Below are 21,945 nucleotides of genomic sequence, written 5' to 3'. Positions count from 1 at the left end.
GATGCCCTCAGACTGGCAAAATGTGCTGTTTCATCGCTGCTGGAAATGTTGCTTTGTTTTCTTTATTTAAATTTTAATATGAGACATCAAGGAGGTGGAAGGAGAGCAGGGGTTTCGAGCACCCTGACATCCAGTACTGTATCTTATGTTTCCCTAACTCTCTCTTCAAGGTGAGCAGTCAAGATAAGCCAAAGATCTGCAGCCCATCTAATTTGTTTTTCCATCATTTTCTTAAGTTGTCTTATGTGCAATAATCATTACAGTGTAAGTGACACTGCTGGGAAAATCAATTCTTCCTCACTGAATAGAAAATAAATTACACTATGCTTGAATCATAATTGGTATTTTGTTGGACTTCAAGTTAACCACTGGATACTTTGCCCAGGAAAGTTCTGTGTCTTCTGGCAAAGGCACTGCTTGCTATAAACATTAAGGAATCTACTTCCGATCGAAATGTAATAAAAACTGTTCATGAATTTGCACTGAATTTTCTGTCAGATGTTCAATATTACGTCCTTGAAGACTATAAAGTCTCTGAATATTTATTAGCAAGATGGAAGTCTGTTCCAGATAGGCTTTGAACCACGCTCACCACTGGAGCATGTGAATGACTTTCAGTAGTACATCTGTCATAAATTCTATTATTACAAGATTACTATTCCTCTTCTGCTGTTTATCTATAATTCAACCACAACAATGAAAAAGACTCTTATGTGCTATTCATGAGCACAAATCCCACATAACTGATGCCAGCTTTTCAACCTGAGGATGAATGCGAGTCAGCAGAGGTTATCAGCACCTTGCATTGTTCTCACACATCTAGAGTGTTATCCCATAGTGTGCCAAAAACCTCCTCAGTTTTACTATATTTGATGAAATAAATTCAGGACTGCTGGTTTGTACTTGGCTTAAATTAAACAAAAAGTTTCATTGGAGGGGAAGAAAAGGGGGCTGGGGCTGTTTAAGCGCTTTAATTTTCTATGTGGCACTTATTCCTCAGAGCAGGTGCTCGGGGTGTTCAGGATAAAACCCCTGTGATGAAAGGGGAGCTCCTCAGGTTCTCCCATTAATAAGACACTGCAGCTTCCCAGGAGCAAAGTCCCTTAGGAAAAAAGAATCCAACAAAACAAACAAAAAAGGATAAAGAGGAAAACAAGGTGCCTGTGTGCACCTATCCCCTCCCATTGCCCAGAGCCTGATTGAAGTTAATTCACCTCCCTTGCTCCCCTCCAGTGGATAACCCTTGGCTGAGCACTGGGGTTAGAGAGAACTTCCATGGTGTTCTCCAGCACCCTTTCCTAACCTACTCCATGGAAATACACTTTTCCAGTGAGCTGACCAAGAATCTCTTCACCTGATCATTAAACCCCATATATAAAGCAGGATACTTGGTGCTTGCTTATCTGTTTAGTTCTGTCCTCCCTGTAAATTCCTACATTTATCTTCAGGAAAAAAATATTATTTTTGGGTTTTATTTATTATTTTGGGTGTTTTTTTCATTTTTCCTTGTGAGGAAAAGGAAAGGGAGTCTGTGTTTACGTTTGGATAACCTGGAGTATTTTCAGTATCCAGCTCTGTGTACAGCTGTTCTGGGAGAGATACTGAAAAGCTGCAAGTGGATTCTTTTACCATCTTATCACATTCAGACAAGAGAAGACACCCCTTGGCTTATAATGATAAGCTACAGCCTTGATCGATTTGATCTGTGCTTTTGTTCTTCTTCATAATCTGAGCTATTGATTCTATTTATTAAAACTAATTTAAAAAACACAAGCCCTGAGTGCTCTGCTGTTCCAGATCAGGCTGCTCCAGGCAGTCTGATCTGAAGCTAATCCATTCACTGCTGATTTATTTTCACTTTGTTTTCAAGCAGAGCTCTGTTCTGTTTCTTTTTTTTTTTCTTTTTTTTTGGTTCTCTGTTTCTCTCTGAGAAAAAAGGCATTTTGTTTCACACCTCTAGTGCAAGCAGGGATGCTTAGATTCCTTTTTCTGATATATGAAGTGAACTCAGGAAAGTTTACCTGACTCTTTCACACAGACTTTTGTTCAGAAGATGGCCTACTGTGTATTGTTCTCTGTTGTCTTAAATCAAAGCACTACCTTTATGCTAGGAAAAAAATTTGTTTGCTTAAAAGCACTCAGTCTTGCCATCTAGGAGTTCATGGGAGTCACCATGTTCCTAAAGTAAGGGCCAGCAGAGGAAATATTTTCCCTGTACTTCCTGGGAAGCACAGGTTTGTCTAAGGCCTGGCTGATAGTTCTCTAAAAATAAATACCTTTATTCAGACTTAGATAAATAGAATGAAGCCCGTATTATTCCAAACAGATTAAAAGAGGAATCTTAAGGAGACAGACACTTTTCAGCACCAAGCTGGCTTTGAGTTTCTGGGCAAAAATCAGCATTTAGTGACTTAGTTGTATTTTATTTACTGTAGGTGCATTTTGTTAGTGATGCCATTGGGCCTTCTTTCCCCTAGTTTAACACAATTATTTAAATATTTAACTTCCAAATTATTTGGCTGGTTCAAAGTTCTCTGAGTGTCCAGCTTGTGCAGGGACTGCACATTGTGCCTACTGCATCTTGCAGTGTTTGCTGCTGCAATCTATTCTTTCCACAGTAAAAAAAAACCTCATAGTCAGTTCCTAATTCATGCTGAGGTCTGCTTGGTCATCCTCACAGTCTAAAGCCTGCAATTTCCTTTGCAGCATGTCAGAGCTATCAGCTGGAATCAATCAGGCAAAACATAAGCCTTGATATTGTCATGAAGGAAACAGGCACAAGGTAATATAGAGTAATATCCTCTGAAGCCTTGGTGTGGCTTTGAAAACACTGGGCTTCACTTCAGAATCAATATGGGCACAGCAAGATGGAGTCAGTGTTGCTGAATATATCTCTGTAGGTTAGAAATGCCTTATGTAGTGCATTAGGAAGTTATCTTTGTTTTGACTTGGGAGCCACAGGTAGATTATTGATGGGATACTTGCTATAACCACCATTTAAGCAATACCACAGTTGTTCAGATGCAGTGAGAAAGAAACTCCCCACAGCTTGTTTACAACGTGATCTTGCCCCAGACCTTCACAGAGATGTTGGATAGCCCAAGAGAACATCTTCTGCAAGGGGTCAGCAACTCAAATTTGACCCATCAGCTCCAGCTGAGGCCGTGCTATTCCCAGTTTCCATTTCCTTGTCCACGGTCTCCAGGCAGGGTTACAGCCCAGCAAAGGCAGATCATGGCAAGTTTCCCCTTCTGTAGGAAGGGTGCCCCTCCTTTGCCTGCTCTCTCCCTGCAATATCAGCTGTGGCTGTGGTGAATCAAGCATCCTGTGCACTACAGGGAGTCTTGGGAACTCCTAAGGGTAGCTTAAGATTCAGGGAAGCATTCAAGATACTTTAACACAATACTCCTCCAGCCTCCAAATGATTCCAGCCCAGGGGGTTGCCTGGAATTTGTGTGGAAGCATCAGTCCTTGCCCACCCTCTCCAGGACTTCTGTGGACCTCTAGCATCCCTTTAAGCTTTCCATGCCAAAAAGTCAAATTGGTTATTCCTCTTACAAAAATCATATCATGTCTTTGATCAGTATTACTGCCCCCCTCTTTCCCTTTCCCAATACTCAATTACACTTTTTGAGATGGAAGGGATCAGAACCGCACCCTCTGTTTTTACATTGGAGAAAGGAGAGGAAGGTTTTAGAGAAAGAGTGCAGCAAACAAGTGACACAAAACCCTTAAGCATTTAGAATACTATGAGCTTCAATTCGCTTTCTAGTCCACCTCCCAAAGAGGGCCTGGGAGAAGAGTAAGGGAAAGCTTGAGACTTTGCACTGGCAATTCAACTGGTCTGATTTTACAAAGATTATCAAAATTACCTAGGAAAAGAATTTGTGGAGAGCTGAAACATTCTTTTAATATTTTCATTATTAGAGTATGCTGAACTGTTCTTGTCACATTTATTTTTGGTTGTGTCTCGTGGAGCCAGTTCTGTTTAATGGAATAGGAGTCTAAATGAGGTGCTGAAAGCATTAAATCCTATCAGCAAGTGCCACATCCACATGCCTTTTTTTACCCTGTTCTATGCAAAGAGATGCCTATCAGAGTCATTTAGAGAGCTGATGTCACAGTCAAATCAAGAAATATGATGGAAGGGTGTGTAGGAAGGGGGCAGAAGTCTCATCCATTGAGGTTAGATGTTGCAAAGAATATATTTTCCCAGGCATAACTGCTAAACTCTTTCTTAGAGGTCTTCCATAATCTGCAGCTATGCCATGAGCAGGTCAGGTTTCTCCCATCTCTATTTCACTCTTCTATCACCCTTTTTAGGAGTACCATGTATGTTTATTATTTTTAAGTGCTCCGTGGAGGGTTCATGTTTGAGAAGCAGTCTGAAGGTGAAAGCAGGAAACAGATCTTTATTCTGAACACAACCCAGCATTTCAGCTGCCAGTGTGGTCAAGGTGGCCTCTTTCTGAAACAATATTGCTCACTTTCAAATACAATAAAGGTCCATGCTTGACAACAGTGCAGGCTTTGTCCTCTGTATTACTGAGAAGAGACCTGCCAGTGTTAAAGGAAATAGTACAGTTAGTATTTTTAAGAATAGTGGCACACTAGCTACCATGCTATATTTAGTCAGGAGCATCATCTTAATACATGAAAATAAATCCCTGGTTAACGGAAGGTAGATAGATAAATTCAGCTATTTGCAGTGGCAAGGTAATTCCTGCTAAAATAGGGAAATGTAATTATTTATTTTGTTTTGTACAAGGAGAAGTAAGGAGAATTCCTTGCTTTTTCATTCCCTATCAAATTGATGATGTCTGTGGGGAAGGGACCTCAATAACAGAGAAAGACTGCAAGGGAGAAGAGAGACTCTCAGGAGAGTGCAGGACAATATTGGAAGAGTCCAGGCACCTGCAGTTGATATCCCTGTGATTGTTTCCCTCAGCAATCTCCAAGAGATGAGCTGAGAAAAGTTCTTGACATGGGAGCTCTGTGGCTGGGAAGAGGACCAGTGATGTGGGAGTGTGTGGTGAGCAATGGCAGTGAACAGGAATTCTTACAGGACTTGAATAAAATGTGCAAAGGGCATTAAATTGCAAGGACTGTGAGCTCTTTCACAATTACAGGAACCTGTTGCTCACTTTAATCTCATGGGTACTCCCATTCTCAGTGTGCTTTGTGGCTCACTCCCTTTCACATGCAGCAGCAATTCCAAGAACCGGCCCCTGAAAGATTCAGCAGAGATTCAGATTAGAGGAAGGTATGACCAGAGGAGATTTCCTTTTCTGCATGGTGCTGGAGTGACCTAAGTTCGGGATGTTTTTCCACTATGTCACTTTGAGTGTTATTTCAGAACTTAAGCATTTAAAATTTAAAGATGTGCTTTAGAATTTAGAAAGAAGTAAACTCTCCCCTTGCCATGGTGCTGCAGAAGCAGGAGCATGGGGCACAGCCCCAGCACATTTCTGCATTTCAGGATAGCTGTGTCAGCACAAATCTGGTGCCCTGGGAAGAGCAGAGTCTGTGCTGTTTGACCCCTCCTTCCAGAGAGGCTGTTTTCCCAATAATTCCACTTGAGTTAGTTGTGTTTGACACTCACACTTCTCTTTGGAAAATACAGCACATAGTAGATAGCAGAGAGAATATTTACTTTTGCAAAGCTTGTTATATTCAGATAGGAAAGAGGAGTACAGTGTCTCAGTGCTGTTTCTTAAATGGTTTCTGACTGCTCTGGCACTGGGAGTATCTGATATCTCATTACAACTTCAAACAAGCCTTTGCATGTATCCAAATTAATCCAAATATTTGGAGGGGACCCTGTTACTTCTTAGACTGTGTGCTAAGTAGGGAATGTAACAGTGAGTGTCTTTCTTTTTATTTCATTAATATTCTGGGATATTTCAGCTGTGTCCCATGAAGCAACATAGGTACAGTATCTATGAAGATATGGATAGGAAAGGAGATTAAAAGCACTCTAGCTGTTTCTAATGAATTTATCAAGATAAAGTGACACAGTCACAAGTAATTAATTTAGTGTTTTTCTATCCAGTGATGGTTCAGCAAGAAGTTCTGCAGAAAAGCTTCCTTTTCTCTTTTACCTTTCCTAAGGCACCCAACTCAGAATTGAAGGGATTTTTTCCCTGCAGGATTTGCCTCAGTCCATAAAAATAGCATCATGTATGTTGGCCCTGCCAACATAGAAAGTCCCAAAGTCTTAGAGGCAGAAACACCACACACAAAGAACACTTGTCACCTTTTGGGAATGACCTCAGACAATGAACAAACGCCAGTTCTCTCCCTGCTGTGAAGTAAGACCTTTTTTGACTCATTCTTGGGACAGGAAGAGTCTAAGTGACTGGCTGTGTGTGAGCAGGATGGCTATTCTTGCACTGCATCAAAAGAGGGGAGGAAAGTTGTTAAGACAATACCTAAAAAGCTTCCTATCTGACTGGACTGTGGACATTTTCCAGAACTGTATTTGCCTTGACAAGCTGCCCATGGGAAAGAACACAAAGTGAAACATTCTTTTTGCAAGAACAAAATACCCAGTACTTGTACAATGCTCCTTTTTTCAGGAAAATATGCAGAGATATTAATTTAGAGCTATTAACATAAACAGATGTAACACCAAGAATGTTGCTCAGAGTGAATGAATTTTTAATGGCTCCTCCTCACCACAAAGATGGTTGCAGATATCAAGGTCAGGTTTTAAGGAAGCTGTACATTCATCACATGCTGTACATTTCTCAAAGGCCCCCTGCAAGTAAGCTGTGAGGAACAAGGATGTGCTCTTCTAAAAGTAACACAGTGTCTTACAGGATAATCAAAACTAATAAAAGTATAGCTATTTGTAAAAATAAAGCAATCACTATTTCCTGGCTCTCTGTAACCAAGACGGGATAACTTCATTCACTGGTGTTATTTATCTTGCACAGAACACTTTTCTCAGCATGCCTTTGACATTAATAGAAGCAATTTTAGCTGTGCTTTCAAGCTTACTGCTGGCCTTTTTTGTGGTAACTCATTCCAAGCAGTTAAACTCTTCCCAGATGCAAACATGATAACTGTGATTCTGCTCAGAGGCCTGAAGAGGACTTGTTTGTTGCAATTTGTGCCCTTTTTCTCTGTATGTGTATACACTGTAGAGAAATCCAGAGCTCCAGCTTTGCTTTGCTACAGCTCTGGGTGAGCTTAAAGCAGTGAGGAGATCCTCCCTGCCAAGCCAGCATTGCTTTGCCTGCTTTACCTGATCATTGTGTAGTTACTGCTGCTTGCTCCTAAATCTTCAACAAAATTAATTGTCAGGGACTTTACAAAATCAGTTAACTCACATAGGCAGCTGGTCTGAATAATCACAACTCTTGTGCATCTCCAGCTTTGCCTCAGTGTAAATCAACCCAACCTAAATGCACTGAAATAACTACAATAAGTGTAGACCATTATTGAGTAAAAGCCTTGGTGTTGCATTTCTTTTTTTGATTAGGAGTTTTGCAATCTTCTCTTTTTTTTTTCCCTGTTCCTCCATATCCAGATTCCTCCCACCTTATTTGAGCAGAGCTATTTAAAAGCATCTTGGAGCTTTATTTTTAACTGGCTGCACGTGTGACCTCAGAAGGAAGCTATCTGCTGTGCCCTGGGGGATGAGGCAGCTACTGCGGACAGGGTGTGCTTTGTCCAGAAATGAAAAGGCTATCAGTGCTGAGACTAAACATGCCTTGGCTTTGGAAAACTAACCCAAGGAGGAGGAGAGTAAGCTTTACAGGCCGGTTGCTTGACCACTTTTACAGTCTTTCAGATGCTTGGTTGTTTGGTTGGGTTTTTTGGTTTTTTTTTTTCCTCAACAGTTTTCTGCTTCCTTATCTCTCCTTATCAGCTGTTAGCTGCCTACTGGCACTGTGGGCAATTAATTAGCTGACCTAAGCAAGGTCCTCGGGGAAAAACAAATCCCAGAGCAAATTTGCTGTGTGCCTGTGGGAGCAGCATCACAGCTCTGCTGAGAAAACAGACCTGTTGTTATCCCTGCCATGGTGTTGTGGGCACTGGGCAAGTGAAAAGGGCACTGGGGGTGTGATCTTGAAATGCTTCCCTGCAGCTTTTTGTGGCTGGGGGGCATTATTACACTGCATAAGTGTTAACTAAATTTAGAATAGGAATGCAATCAGTGCTGTTAATTACCCTTTTAATCTAATTCCAAGAAGAAAAGGAAATTGATTTTTATGGGAGACCTGATAAAGATTAAGAAGTGATTTTTCATCAGCTTGCTGCACTTATTCCTTTTAGACTCAGACCTGCAAAGCAAATGGACATCACTAAAAATTTTATCAACACAATTCTAATTGTATTTACTTTGTCTGTACTATACTTTATTTAATTGCTCACAAACCAAAATATTTTCTTTCTTATAGATGCCCTTTACATCTCTCCCAGACCTGAAGAGATTCCCAAGTAGCCTTCCTGAAAGGAAGACACATTCCCTCCCAGATTAACCATACGTTTTCTGTCCTCTTCATAAAATGTGCATTGCCTAGATTTTCCTTGGAACACTCACCTTTACCAGCTTTTACTATCCCACAAGAGGAATAAACCAGCTGCACTGTCTAGATAACTTCTTCCTCGAGCATTTAAAAGGGATGAGGAGCTAACTTAAGCACATTAGGTGGATGCAGTGATCAGATGCTTCAATCCAGATTGTGCATGTTAGCAAGGGATTATGCTCTTTCTCTCATAAATCCATTTACATGTGTATGAAGTAGGGCCTCTCAGACACTCAAATCCATGTCTCAGTTGAACAAATGAATTGCAAAGCTCTTCCTCCATTATTCAAGTGTGCCTGAGCTATCAGGGTCCACTCTTTGAAATGAATCTGTAGTTACATGTATAGTCATTATTAGAGAAATATTCTGCTTGGCTTTGGGTTTCTCTTAAGATAATGCCATATCTCTCTGAAAAGATGAGCCAGCAGGATGGTGGGAGATGTTTTTTGTTACTGCCTGTGCCATTCCTCATCATCCTGCTTTACTCATCTTCACAAAGTCCCTACTTGAGAATCCCATGGAATTGAGGTGACTAATACAAATCTTTTCCCGTTCTTAAATTAAACCCTCATGAGTGTTGAAAATAGCTTAGCAGCATGATATGAATGCACTCTAAAGACTTTAAAACCTCAAAGAAAATAAACCCAAGCTTTTTGCATTTAGCTTGATGGGTTTTGAAGCCTGATGTTTAGCATCCAATTTATGACTTTTGTATTTCTCTCTGCCTGCTGTTAGGAAAGGGAAAACATAGCTTTGTCTGAAAGCACCTACAAGCTACTTAATAGATTCCAGAGGTTTTCCACCTAGGCAGCTGAGCAGGAGAAATACTTTAATGTTCATATGCATCTACATATGCCCCTTCCCAGTGAGGTGTTCACTAGAACCAGGCCCCAGTCACAGTGAAGTCAGATGACAGTGTGAACCCATTTCAGTGAGCTGGAGGCTTACAAATGTTCTTCATAAATTTAAATTACATCGCATTCCGCTCTAAGGAATCTCATTATTCATTCTGGTGAGAATTAGGACAGAAGTTTAGGGCCAAAGTGACACAGATCAATTGATTTACACCATCTGGGATGTGGTCTGCAGTGTCTATTTGTCTCCTATTACAGCATGAAAAGCAAAATATTCTTTCACTATTGTATTGACTAATCAAGCAAAACAGAAACACCCCCCTCACCCCCCCACCAGGATGCAGGATCTTGTTGATTGGTGCATTTAATCAAGGGCACGTTAAATAGGTCATAGAATAATTTTGTGTTCCCCTGATGTAAAGCAAAAATTCATCTGTTGCTTGTGCAGGAACCTCCAAAGCAAGAAGCAAAAACAAAGAAACAACAAAGAAACATCCAAAAAGAATAACAGAGAGTAAATTAAATTTCACTGTAAATCTTTGTTTGACAAAATGCACATTGCTGCAGAGGATTAGAAGGTGATAGCATCAGTCTATTAGCTCAGAGATTAAAGTAAAAATGTTCTTTAAAATCCTATCACATTTATTTCTTTAGAACCAAAGTTGGTGATTTAGCATTATGGTCACTGAATCTTTTTTGGCTTTTTATTTTATTTTCCTTTGGTCTTTAAGTTATAAAGTTTATAGTATCTGCTTGATATAGTTCATTTTAACATCAAGAATTTGCAATTTACATGAGGCAGAGAAGATAATTCCACAATGCACACACTTTTCTGATTAACTGTGTGTGACTTAAGTAGATCTAAGAAATGTGTTTTAACGAGTGTTTTGAAAGACCTAAATTCAGCCAGGCTTTATGATGCAGAAATTGTTTTATTTTTTTTTTGCCAGTCTAATTTCTGATAATCAGTGCAGTTCTTTGTTGCGCAAGGTTATTGCCAGTGGCAGGGGGAGGCCTGTGCCAAGGAAGGGAGTTGGGAGGAGGGGACACAAAATCATTGTGGGAGAAAGTTCTGGTGGAAAATTTGTGCCAAAGAGCACCTTATTAATTGTTCAAGAAAAACTTGTGGGACCACGGTCTGAGAATTCTTTTGATGAATATGTAAAATACACCATTCTGAACACAAATGGCTAACCTCACAAACACAGTGTAGCTACATTGGCTTCAGATTCCCTTTGCACTTTTTTTTCAGAGACAATTAGCAGAAGTGACCTGTATAGTTCCACCTTTTTTTATCTTCTAATTTTACAAGCCTTTTTAATCACCCGTACCTTGAGCATCAGATATTTAAATAATGACATCCAGCCCTCCATCCTTTCATTAAGAGGTCAATCTCTTTTCTATCACTGTAATCATGTGGGGCTGCATGAAAGAACATTAATTTTTCTGAAGATTTTTTTTCTTCGTGTCTTATGCTCTGCCTGTCTGAACTACTTCAGCTGAAGACTCTATTTTAAGAAAAGATCAATAAATCTCTTCATAACTGGAAATGTTAGAGGGTTATTCCAGAACATTTTAGCAGTGTCTGCTAATTTCTGTTCTTTGCATCATGTCCTCTACAGGCTCTGAGATTAATTTGCCACTGTGATATTTCTGTGATACTGGACACAGCCATACAGAAACAAAATGCATTTCTATTGCTTGTTCTTCATAGTGGTATAAAGTGCAAGTCATCTGTGTCAGTGATGCTACTGTTTTAAACATCAGGCTTAAATGTCCTGTAAAAATAAACAAATCTATAGGAGATAGTTCTGTCCTCATCTTGACAGGTCTAGCTTTAAGTTGTAACATTTTTTTTAGTAGCTTTATAATACAGGAGTTTACTCTAACCCATTCATGGGAAAAATGAAATTGATACAATAGAGATATGTAAAACAATTAAAAATGAGAAATGGAAAAAAACTGTGGGAATTTTGTATGCTCAGTCCAGAGAAATATAGAAAGTGTGAGTGTAAAACTGGAGCAGACAGCTTCAGTCCCTACCAATAAACTCCTCAAGAATTACTTTCAACAGGTATTTAAGTCAAGATTTAGAAACCTCTCCTGGATGTCATTGAAGCAATGGGCCACACTGAAATCTATCCTTTTACATAGTTAATAACAGTAGTTAATATTGCCATTTTTCTATTTCCAGCTATGTATATTGCCTTTCCACAATGCAGGATAACCATGTGACCATCTGGGGCTTGTTACCTTTTCCATGTTTCCTGGTGTGTCATTTGTTAAGTTTTTGGTGGCTCCAACACTGGAGTCCTTTCTGGGACTTTCTCATGCCTTGTGTTGGCACCTGGCTCTGGGTTTTCAATCCCACACCATTCACTGAATATTTAGGCCTTTCAATGCTTTCCTTGCTGGTACCTAAGTGCCAACATAAATTTTTAGGACCAAACACTGCAACTCTGTCTTAAGTACACATTTTTTAAAGGAAGCTTTTCTTTACTTGCTTCCCTTGACATGAAACATGCTTGAGCAAAGGTGAGCTGTATTCATTTATTTGACCCTAAAATAGTGCCAGAAACAAAACCTAGGAAATGCTTTCCATTTATTTTCTCCATGTACCTCAGAAAGAATTGGTACTGAACAGCCAGCATCTCATGTTAAGTACAGATTGATTCTTGGAGACTAATTGGTGAGATTTATTGACACTAAAGAATTTGGCTAGTTATAATAGATTCTATTCATTATACAATTGATAATTCAATGAGTAGATGGTTCTAATTTTCACTGCTAGTTATGCCTTGAAGTCTGACTTTCTATAGCTCATGCAGAGATGTTTAAAAACAATTAACCTTAATTTTTTTTAAGTGGAATATGAGATTTCAGCTATTAAACTTCAATTCTGTTTTAACTGCTTCAGGGCATTAGACAAGTGGATCCTGAATTCTGGCACCTTATTAACACAGGATATCAGGATCTTCAACAAAGAAACTCAAGGTCTGATTTTTAGTCTTATGCAGATGAGGCTTTTCTCATATCAGTAACTCCATCTATGAATGAGATTCCCTACTTTTCATTAGTTTCTGTATCAGACTGTAATTTCTTGTTGTGGTGAAGCACAGCATAGGCCACTGTTTAATTAAAAATTGCAAATGTCCTGATGACCTGTGCCTGCAGAGAGAGGATTCATTTTAGCACATTGCCATAAAAAATGATAGGTGGCTTTTCAGACAAAGCCCTTTATTTTAGGGCTCAGAAATTAGGCGTGCGTTTCTACAAAGCAGAGTTTGAGAGAGATTTCAAAGCAGATCAAAGTTAAAGGGTTTCCTGATGGTTCAGCTTTGTAGCACTAAGCCTGCTGGGTGTTCTGCAAGGATCCATTCTACCCATCCACTCTGAAAGCACAGCCTCAGCTTTGCATGCATTACACCAGCCCCGTTTTCAGTCAGGTTTTACAAATTGCCTAATCCAGGTTAGGCCTTTTCTGGAAGCTCTTTTATCCTTCTAACATTTGCATAATGATCTCAATACTGTAATTCTTGTGTGACAGTGTGTTGAAGCTCTTTCTGATTTACATTAACGATAGTACAAGAATAATGAAATACAAAATTGACTTCATCGTCTTTCACAACTGAGAAAACCATAAATTTCAATGTCTAAAAAAAGTGCGGGACCAAGTTCACTCCTGGTGTAATCACTATGACATCTCTGGAACTAAGTGAGGTGTGCATTGACTTTTTCCTGCTTAAGTAAATATTAACTCATGAGGGGGTAGATTCTATTAAAGACCTACAATTAAAAAATGTGAACTTGTCACATTGGTACTCTGACAGAATAATAGGTACTTTGCCCTAAAATTTTGATTAAAACATGATAATCTTCCATGAAAATTCTCAGCTAATCATCTGAAATAAAACATAGATGAGGATTGCATGAATACTTTATGTGAATGGTAAGGAAGTAAGTCTCTAGTTTTGAGGCATTGTGTTAAAATTTGCAGGACTGCACAGCAGGTAATAGCAGGCTGAGTTCTCATTTCTGTCCTCCTGCAGACCTTACAATGAGACAGCATATGAGCTGAAAGGTGAACCCAAACAGCCATGCAAAACCCGTTTTGAGATGATGAAAATTAGGTGTGGTCTGGCAGATATGCTCACTAGATAAAATAACTCCATAGTAATGCAGAAAAAAATCCATTTCCCCTTCCACAGAAAAATACAATAAGTAACTGAATCCCAGGATGTGATATATGTATGTAACATGTTCATGTGTGAAAGTTGGGTGGGTGTTTTCTTAAAATAAAGAAAAAAAACCTTTTTAACAACTGTCTCTCAATGCAACCAATATCTGACGGCTTGTGATGAGCAGGTCATGTCATATGCATTTGTTTGTGCTAGCTTCTTATCAATGATTAAATGTGTGAAAGAAAACAATCATGCAGATGACACCTGATTTCTCTGAGGAGTAGTAGAGACCCTATATATCATTGGCTGGGTTCTATCAGAAGTTTTCTAGTCCTTTTTGTTTATAGAGATTAAAGAAGACAACTCCAGGTTAACAAAGAGCCTTACACTTCAAATATTTTAAATGGATATTTCAAATGGGTTTTCTTCATAAAGCATATTCTGTGACCTTTAAAAATTATAGAAGTGTTGTCCTGGTGCATGTGTGATCAAGTATTCCAAAGTCCCAATTTTGTGGCATATTGTGAACTAATTAGAAGAGAGACTGTGAGAAGCCATGAAGTTATTGAAGTTGCTGAATGAGCATGGATGGAGCACTTTGCAGCCTTGAGTAAGCAGCTCATCCCAGTCTGGCTCCACAGGTTGCTTCATCCTGTGCTTGAGCATCACTCAAAAGAACAGTTAAGATAAGAAAGATGCTGTTCTCTCTCAGCAAACAGAGAAGCTGCAAGTCTGGATTTCTTCCTGCAGCAAAAAAGGAAATGGCAACTACTAATGATGCTTTTTCCCCTGAGGAGCCCCAATGCTGTGCTGTAATTTTGGATGTTACAGATGTATTTAGATGCCAAAGACTTCAGCCATAGGTCCGTCCTTGTGCCTGTGGAAAGGCTTCTCCTGTGCTGGCAAGGCTACTGCACAGTCCTGTGTTGTGAATAGTAAATAATCACCCTGTTTTCTCTATTTTCAGGAGATTTGTCCTCACCAAGATGAGAGTCATTCCCAAGGGAGCTTTCACAGGACTTGTTGACCTAGAGAAAATGTATGTATTGTGTTAATATTTACTAGGAACCAACTGTTTTACTCCAAGCAGCGTTTTCTGATTGCAACTCCTTTTACAGCCTGTGAGCAAGTTCCTATCACTGAGCTTCATATAGTTTTATCTTTCTGTCTAAAGAAAAAAAATGGAATGTTTTTTTTATTGACACCTTCCAGAACAATGTTGTCATAAATACATTTTCATATCAGCAACCAGGCAGTCTTCAGTCAAAGGGCTGGTTTAGCATGGAGTGTCATTGCAGGTAATAAATACAGGGCCATAGCAGAAGACCACAGGAAACTGAATATTTTGTGAGTTTTGGAATGAAGCAGTTGAAAAGATTAGGGAGGAAAGAGCTCCTGTTAATAATAGGCCAGCTAATTCTCTTTTCACTAATGAATTAACTAAATAGGATTGTTTTGTGCATGTTCAGAGGCAGCTGGCAGGATGCACGGGAGAATTTTCTAACAGGTGATGGATCCAAAAATCTTAGTACACAAAGAGTGTAAGCAGCTCATTTCTGTGAATTTTGGTGACCAGCCTGGAGGTACAATTATGAGCACCTTTGATGAACAGATGTATCTTACATTCATTAGTATGCTGTTGTGGAGGCATTGCAGCTCCACCACTAGAAGGGAAAACCCTGTGTAACATGTTTCCTACTTCTCTTTAACAACAGGAAATCTATGGCTTAGCTGGTGCTAGCCCCAAAAATTATAACCCTCATTGTCCAATCTGAACTATTCTGCCTCATGTATGATTTTTCTGAAATATCTCATATATGGGCAAATCCATTTTTCTTAGAAACAGAGCAGCACTTGCACCCTGACAGGAGGGAATCACAAACAGGCTGTTCACCCAAGAGCAGTGTAAGTGGGGAAATATACTTAAAATGCAGCACCTTTTTCAGTGCTGTGTGTGCAATGGCAGAACTCCAAAGGACATTTCTCTGCATCATTCCTACCCTTCTCCCCTGTACTCCTGCATGAGTAAGGGATTTAGCAAGAAGGTGGTGAGGGTTCGTTTTAGCCTCGTCCTTATGGAAAATCATTGACACCTTGGGCTGTGAAGTGGGCTGCAAAGTGCATTGTGAGCTGCTTCTGTTATCTTTAATTACTCAGAAACCATATGTCAGATGTGTATGAAGGCATTGAATGGGATGTTTCTAAGTGGTGATTTATTGTTAACCAAAAAAATTATATATGGAAATGGGCTCAATTTGAAAATACATCCATCTACTGGTAGTACATGGAGGAGAAATGGGGACAGTGAGTTTATAGCAAAATTTCCTTGAAAATAAAAGTGTGATAAATATGTAAATGAGGCCAATCAACATCAACAAAACTGTGGTATTTGCAGATGATATAGCAAACAGATAAAATTTGAAATAGCTCACAAATCCTAAACCTAACCCATAAAACATTCATCAGAAATATTCATGATAATGTAGAGACAAAAAAAGTCAGTAATCAAATAATAGATTTGCATATAAAAACACAGCCTTTGTATGAAAGCCTTTTTACTCTTGCAAGATCATGCACAGAAAGAAAGATTAAGCAAACTGTAGCCTATTTAAGGAAAACAGCTATTAATAATGTGATACCTCCATATGGTAAAATGTGGATGGCCTGATGTATACAAATGAGACACTTCAATGTAATGTATGTGTGTGCTCCCCTAGAACTGAGTAGGCTAAAAATGGAGAGTGACAATATTTCCTGAATGTGTTACTGAGGAAAAACAGCATCTTCTTCAGTCCAGCATAGGGATTTTCATCACTAATACAGCATTCCTGTGTGTGTTTCTGAGAACAGGATGGGCGTTAAAGCCCAGAATTTGGAGGGAAATGGTGGTGTTTGGAATCACCCCTAGGGAATGAGGCAGTTGAGTGCAAGTTGGAAATGTGATGGTCAGAGGCCATCTTGGGCATTGTCAGGGCCTCTCACTGGTCAGAGTGACCCCAAGAAGAGTTCCAAAGCCTCTTTTCCCAGCCCAGTGCTTGAAGAAGGAGTCAGGGCTCTTAATTTCTCAGTCTCAAGGTTGTTTATTGTATCTTATCTATAAAATTCTTTCTCCTGTCCTGCCGAGGTCTGTCCAGCAGGAGAGTTCCAGGCACTCTGCCTGCCCCTGGGGCGGTATAATGTCTTTATACTAAAAGCTACATGTAAAATGTTTACAATTACATTCCAATACCTATCACCTATGTTAGACAGTGAACTTCTACTCTAAACCAATCTGTAAGTGCCAACATCACAGCAGAACATGGAGGCCAAGAAGAAGAAGAAGGAGAAAGGCTGGACACACCCAGATTCCTCCATCTTGACTCCTGAACCCCCATTCCAGAATCCCCAAAATCTACTTTTCCACCCCGCGATGACTTCACTATTATTCTACCTATACTGTTGTGGTTTGCAGATCTTCATCTAAGGTTGGTAATTTGCTCCACGGGTCATAATCAAAACCACAGGGGCATTCTGGGCTCTGTGCCAGGGTCTCTGAGCCCCCTGGCAGGGGTCTTGGCTGCTCAGGACAGCCAGAGGATGAGGGTTCCCACAGGTCATAGCAGACTTTGGCCTGTTTAGGACACTGGTTCAGAGAGTCCTTTGGGAAAGAGTCTTGAATAATAAAGTTCAGGAAGGCTTCAAGAAGGAGATCTTAAAGGCACAGAAGTAGTGTCTTTATGTGCTGAAAGATGAGAGCTGTTGGAGAAGAAGACTAACCAGGCTAACACAGAGCTTTTGCAGCAATCCAGGGAAAAAGTAGTTTATGACCTTTGGAAAGGTTAGGCAACTCAGGAAGAGTACAAGGATGTCATTAGGTCATGTAGAGAGAAAATTAGAAAGGCAAAAACTCGGTTAGGAAGGAAATAAAAGGGGATTTATAAATATATTCACGGCAAAAGAAGGGCCAAGGAAAATCTCATTCATTTAGTGGACCCAGGGGGAAACATTGGCACCAAGGATGAGGAAAACACTGAGGTACTTCATGCTGTCTTTGCCTCAGCCTTTAACAGGAAGACTGGTTATCCTCAGAAGATCTCCTGAAAGGAGGCTGTAGCCAGGTTGGGCTTGGCCTCTTCTCCCAGGCAAATAGGACAATAGGAAATGGCCTCAGGCTGTGCCAGGGGAGGTCAAGGTTGGACCAGGGAGAATGTCAGAATTTCCAGAAAGGGTTTTAAGGCATTGGAACAAGCTGTCCATGGAAGTGGTAGAGTCACCACCCCTGAAGGCATTTTCAATAAATGTTTACTTGGCATGGTGGTGTTTGGTCAAAGGTTGGACTTGATGAATTTGGAGGTCTCAGTGATCCTTGAGGGACCATTCCAAGTCAGAATATCCTGTGACATATCCATTTTTTCCAGCCTTAATGATTTTAAGATTCTAGGTTAAATCAGGGATGAGTCCTCCCTCAGAATCCTAACTCTGTTATATTTCCCCTCAAAGTGAATTAAGGCTTTTGAATTTTCTATTTTTCAAAGAAAAATAATTCCTTTATATTTTCCTGCTTTTGCTATGCATTTTAGTATCTTCCCAAATGTTTAAACTGCTGAGACCTTTAAATATATGTATTTTGCCAGAAAATGTCAAATACTTTTCAGTCAGAGTATCCAAGAAAGTTCTCAATTTTTTTTCTATTTGGACTGTCCAAGGACTTTTCAGAATGGACACTAATGACCATGATCCATAAAGGAAAAACTAGTGTGACTTGGAAATGTTGGCATGGAGGTGTTGATCTGACCTCCCTGATACAAAATCTTTTAGGTTTCACCTGAATTCTTTTGTTTGTTTGTTTGTTTAAATTTGGAAATATTGCCATTGGAGTACTTTTGCCTTTTTTTTTAAGAGTGAGAGCCCATTTGAACCATTTTCTCATTTGTCATTAACTTCTCAACCATCTAAATTCCTTCAGTTGCTGACAAAACATGAAATGACCATTCTGCAGGCTGTCATATGGTGCAACAACTTTCCTGAAGTATGTCCTGGGAGAAGGATCTTTGCTTCTTAAATAAAACACTTGAAATTATGAAATAAACTTACAGGCTCTAAGTATCAGAGGCTTCTCTTACTAAACATGCAACTTGAATTTTCCTACAGAAAACCTTTCAGAATCCCTCAGGTCTGAGGAACAGCCTTGCCATCTTGTTGCCAGCAGCTCTCCAACTTCTGCACAACTCTGCATTCATGTCAATTTAGCAAATAGGTGTTCAGGAAAGCAGATTGGTTAATTTTGCCACATGTTTAGTCTACTCCTAGGTCTTAGTCTACTGGAACATGGCAGTTCTTCTGGACTTCTGCTTAACTGACTTATTTACACTCCCAGAGCTAATTAACCCTCCAGTTACTAAATTAGAAAGCAGTCCCATGCAGGCACATACCCAGCAAAATCAATCTGACATGCTCAGCAGCAGCTGTGTCATCCTCAACCTGCACAGAAAGAGCTTAATTTGGAGTAGACACAGTCACAAGCAACACCAAGTCTCTCTTTTTGTGTTTCTGAGTTTCCTGCTGTTACTATGAGGTGGCAAAGTAGATTTGTGAATCTTGATCTAACAAGGCTTGATTTGGGCATTATATATATAGGAGGCTTGATCTGATTGTGTTACCCTGTGCAAGCAAAAGAGGCTTCATGTCTGTACCCTCAGGCACAATCCCCTTGAAAATTCATCATCAGTTATTTGTTTTTTTGAAGGGTTTAAGCTAAAAAATAATGCTTTGGTTCATCATTTGCTCTCAAACCCAACCTATTTGCAGCCTAAGGAAACTCAGCTGTGAGGATGAAGTACTTCTGGAACTAGAAGATGTCACAGAGGGGAAAAAAAAGCACCATTACTGGCCCTGTTTTTATTTTGGAGTAATTGAAGGGAAGCATTTTTATAGCAGATGCTGGCAAAGACACATTTTAAGAGCATGAACCATGGTATGGACCACAGAGCTTGATGAGCTAAACCCATAATGACCTCTGGAGATCATGGAAAGCTAAAGCTTTGAGGGTGGAGGGAAGCCACCAGAGCTGACACTCCTGGAAAAGGAAGTTTTCTGTCCATGCAAGACAGCAGCTGTCTACTGCTTCCTCATGAATTGGTAGAGCAAAATAGCCCTGAATCATGTATTTACTCAATTACTTAGTGCATTCAAGATTTTCTGGTTTTCTCTTTGTTGAGACTGTGGATCCAGTGATAGTTCCTAAGGACAAATGGTGCTGCTCTGTGACCTAGACACACAAGCACCAGCCTATTTCACAAACAACAACCAACCTGATGGATGATGCTCAAACCTCTCCTGTTTGCCCCTCTAGGCTAAAAGGCAAGTCCCTTTGACTTTCCTTTTACTCAGCTGGATCACGCTGAGTGATCACACTGAGATCACCTTTTAATTTTATCTAAACTCAGAGGAGTTACTTGTGGACAATGGAGACCAGAAGACAGAATTTTGAATCAAGGGGTGTCTCTCTTTCTGTGGCTGGGGGAGGACCAGAATTCTTGCCTTGGTTGTAAGTCTCACCTAGAAAATTTGGCAGAATGCAAAGACCACTTTCTCTAGCAAGTTGTAACAACCTGGCAAATTGATGCATTCACCATCCAAACCTTCTTGAGCAGTAGCCATCAGACACTGGGCTAGCAAGTGTCCAACCCATCCCATGTGCTCCTAAAATCAGCTTCATTAAGCTCCTGCAGGTGACTCTGTGACACTTTTCAGCATAGAGCCCAAAGACGTGGGAGGGAAGGGGGGAGGCAGGAATCACAGGATCGCCTAAGGACGAGCAGGCTGTGTCTTCTGCTGTGTCTTCTGCTACCAAGAAAGCTGTTCAGCATTTCACAGCTTCTCCAGTTTTCCTTGTATTGTGTGCTGCCTCATTTGATATGCAAAAGACCAGGCTTAAATAAGTTCATTTCTCAAAATGAGAAAATGGTTATGATTAAGTGTAGCCAAAGCATTTGGAAATTTTATCCAGGCAGGAGTTGCTTTCTACCTTTTGTTGCATCATTTGGATTAACCTGCTTTTTATTTTTTTGCAAGTGGAAAAATATGAATTTTAGGATCTGCTGTGATATATAAGTTAAGTAGTGCATGCTTATAAAAGTATTTATTTACATCCCTTAGGTGAAAGTGGTACACAGACCATTCTGTGTACCAAAATACCTACTGAATAAGGTAAAAGTCATCCTTTGGTAGCAAATACTTCAGGATATATTCTCAAGGTGCAACTCTATGGATATTAAATTCTAATTTACATTATAGGAACTTCTGTGTAACTTTCAGCATCTTGAGGGCAGGCTGTGAAAATAAGTATGCTGCTTAATGCATTTAAATTAGTCTATGCATTTTCTCTCAGGGAACAGAGTACTACTGTTCAAAAACATTAAGGCAAGTAACCAACATAGGCAAAGAAATTTAAAATTCAGGCAGTTATCCCAAAGAATAAATGTTTGAATGGGGCCATGCTGTGATGTGGGGCTTTCCCTGCAGCCCTGGACAAGTCAGCAGGCTGGTGATCGGGCAGGGAGCAATCACAGGAGGCTTCCTGGCTCCTGCAGCTGGACTCCTGCAAGTCCCAGATGTCCCCAGCACAGGTGAGAGTCTGTTTTGGATGGTGATCAGTGGGTTGGAACAGGGCTTTTCCTCAGAGTAGGGGTTGGTGGCACTTCATGCCTCTGGTCCATTCCAAGATGGATCCGGCAGAATCGCATAAGAAAGCCTGTCCTCAGGTGCATTTCAGGGTGTGTCAGTGTTCTTTTGCCTCCTCTGCTCTTTGGTATGGGTTCTCACACACGGCATGTGGAAGGTGAGCAGCCACAGGAGCTTCTCCCAGGGCTCCTGTATCCATGGTGGAGATGGAGGAGCCAGGCAGAGCAGTGACTGCTCCGCCGTCTCTCCGTGAGCTGCTGGGGTAATTCTCCTTCCCCAGGCAGTGCCATTGCTTCAGACCACCCTCCACTGCTTCAGCCTTTGGAAACATCACCCCTGGATGGCAAATTTTGTGTTTGGGGTGAAAATATTCTGGTGTTCCAAATTCAGTTTATTTCACGCCAGGAGAAGCTATGCCTTGCGTTCTAAACGCAACGAGCAATGAAGGAAGGCTGGGTGGCTTCATTACAACCTATAAACCTTTTGCTGCATCATCACTTGGTTTTCTGCTTTTCCCTGCCAAAGCTTAACTGTGGAAGAGATCTTCCACTTGTTGTCATCCCTTGCACAACTAAAAAACCTGAAGGAGAAATTTATTATCCATGTCAGTTACTCACTGCCGATGTCAAAGAGCAGAGATTTAATTACAGTTTTGCTACATTTCAGGGAAAGATAATCTGATCTCAGGATTTTTCTAATGCTTGGATGGAA

General features: G+C 40.2%; 1 protein-coding gene across 4 annotated transcripts in view; it reads left to right on the top strand.

Moving 5' to 3' along the window:
• The window catches only part of FSHR (follicle stimulating hormone receptor), an 81,904-nt gene that overhangs the window by 14,735 nt on the left and 45,224 nt on the right, over nucleotides 1-21,945 (top strand). For all 4 annotated transcript variants that reach the window (XM_064709366.1, XM_064709367.1, XM_064709365.1 and 1 more), the window contains exon 2: nucleotides 14,540-14,611. In XM_064709366.1, coding sequence (XP_064565436.1) covers nucleotides 14,540-14,611 — 72 coding nt within the window. The remainder of the gene's footprint in view (nucleotides 1-14,539; nucleotides 14,612-21,945) is intronic.

Source organism: Zonotrichia leucophrys, chromosome 3 (genome assembly GCF_028769735.1).
Source record: "Zonotrichia leucophrys gambelii isolate GWCS_2022_RI chromosome 3, RI_Zleu_2.0, whole genome shotgun sequence".
Lineage (NCBI taxonomy): Eukaryota > Metazoa > Chordata > Aves > Passeriformes > Passerellidae > Zonotrichia > Zonotrichia leucophrys.
This window is presented reverse-complemented; position numbering and strand designations above follow the sequence as displayed.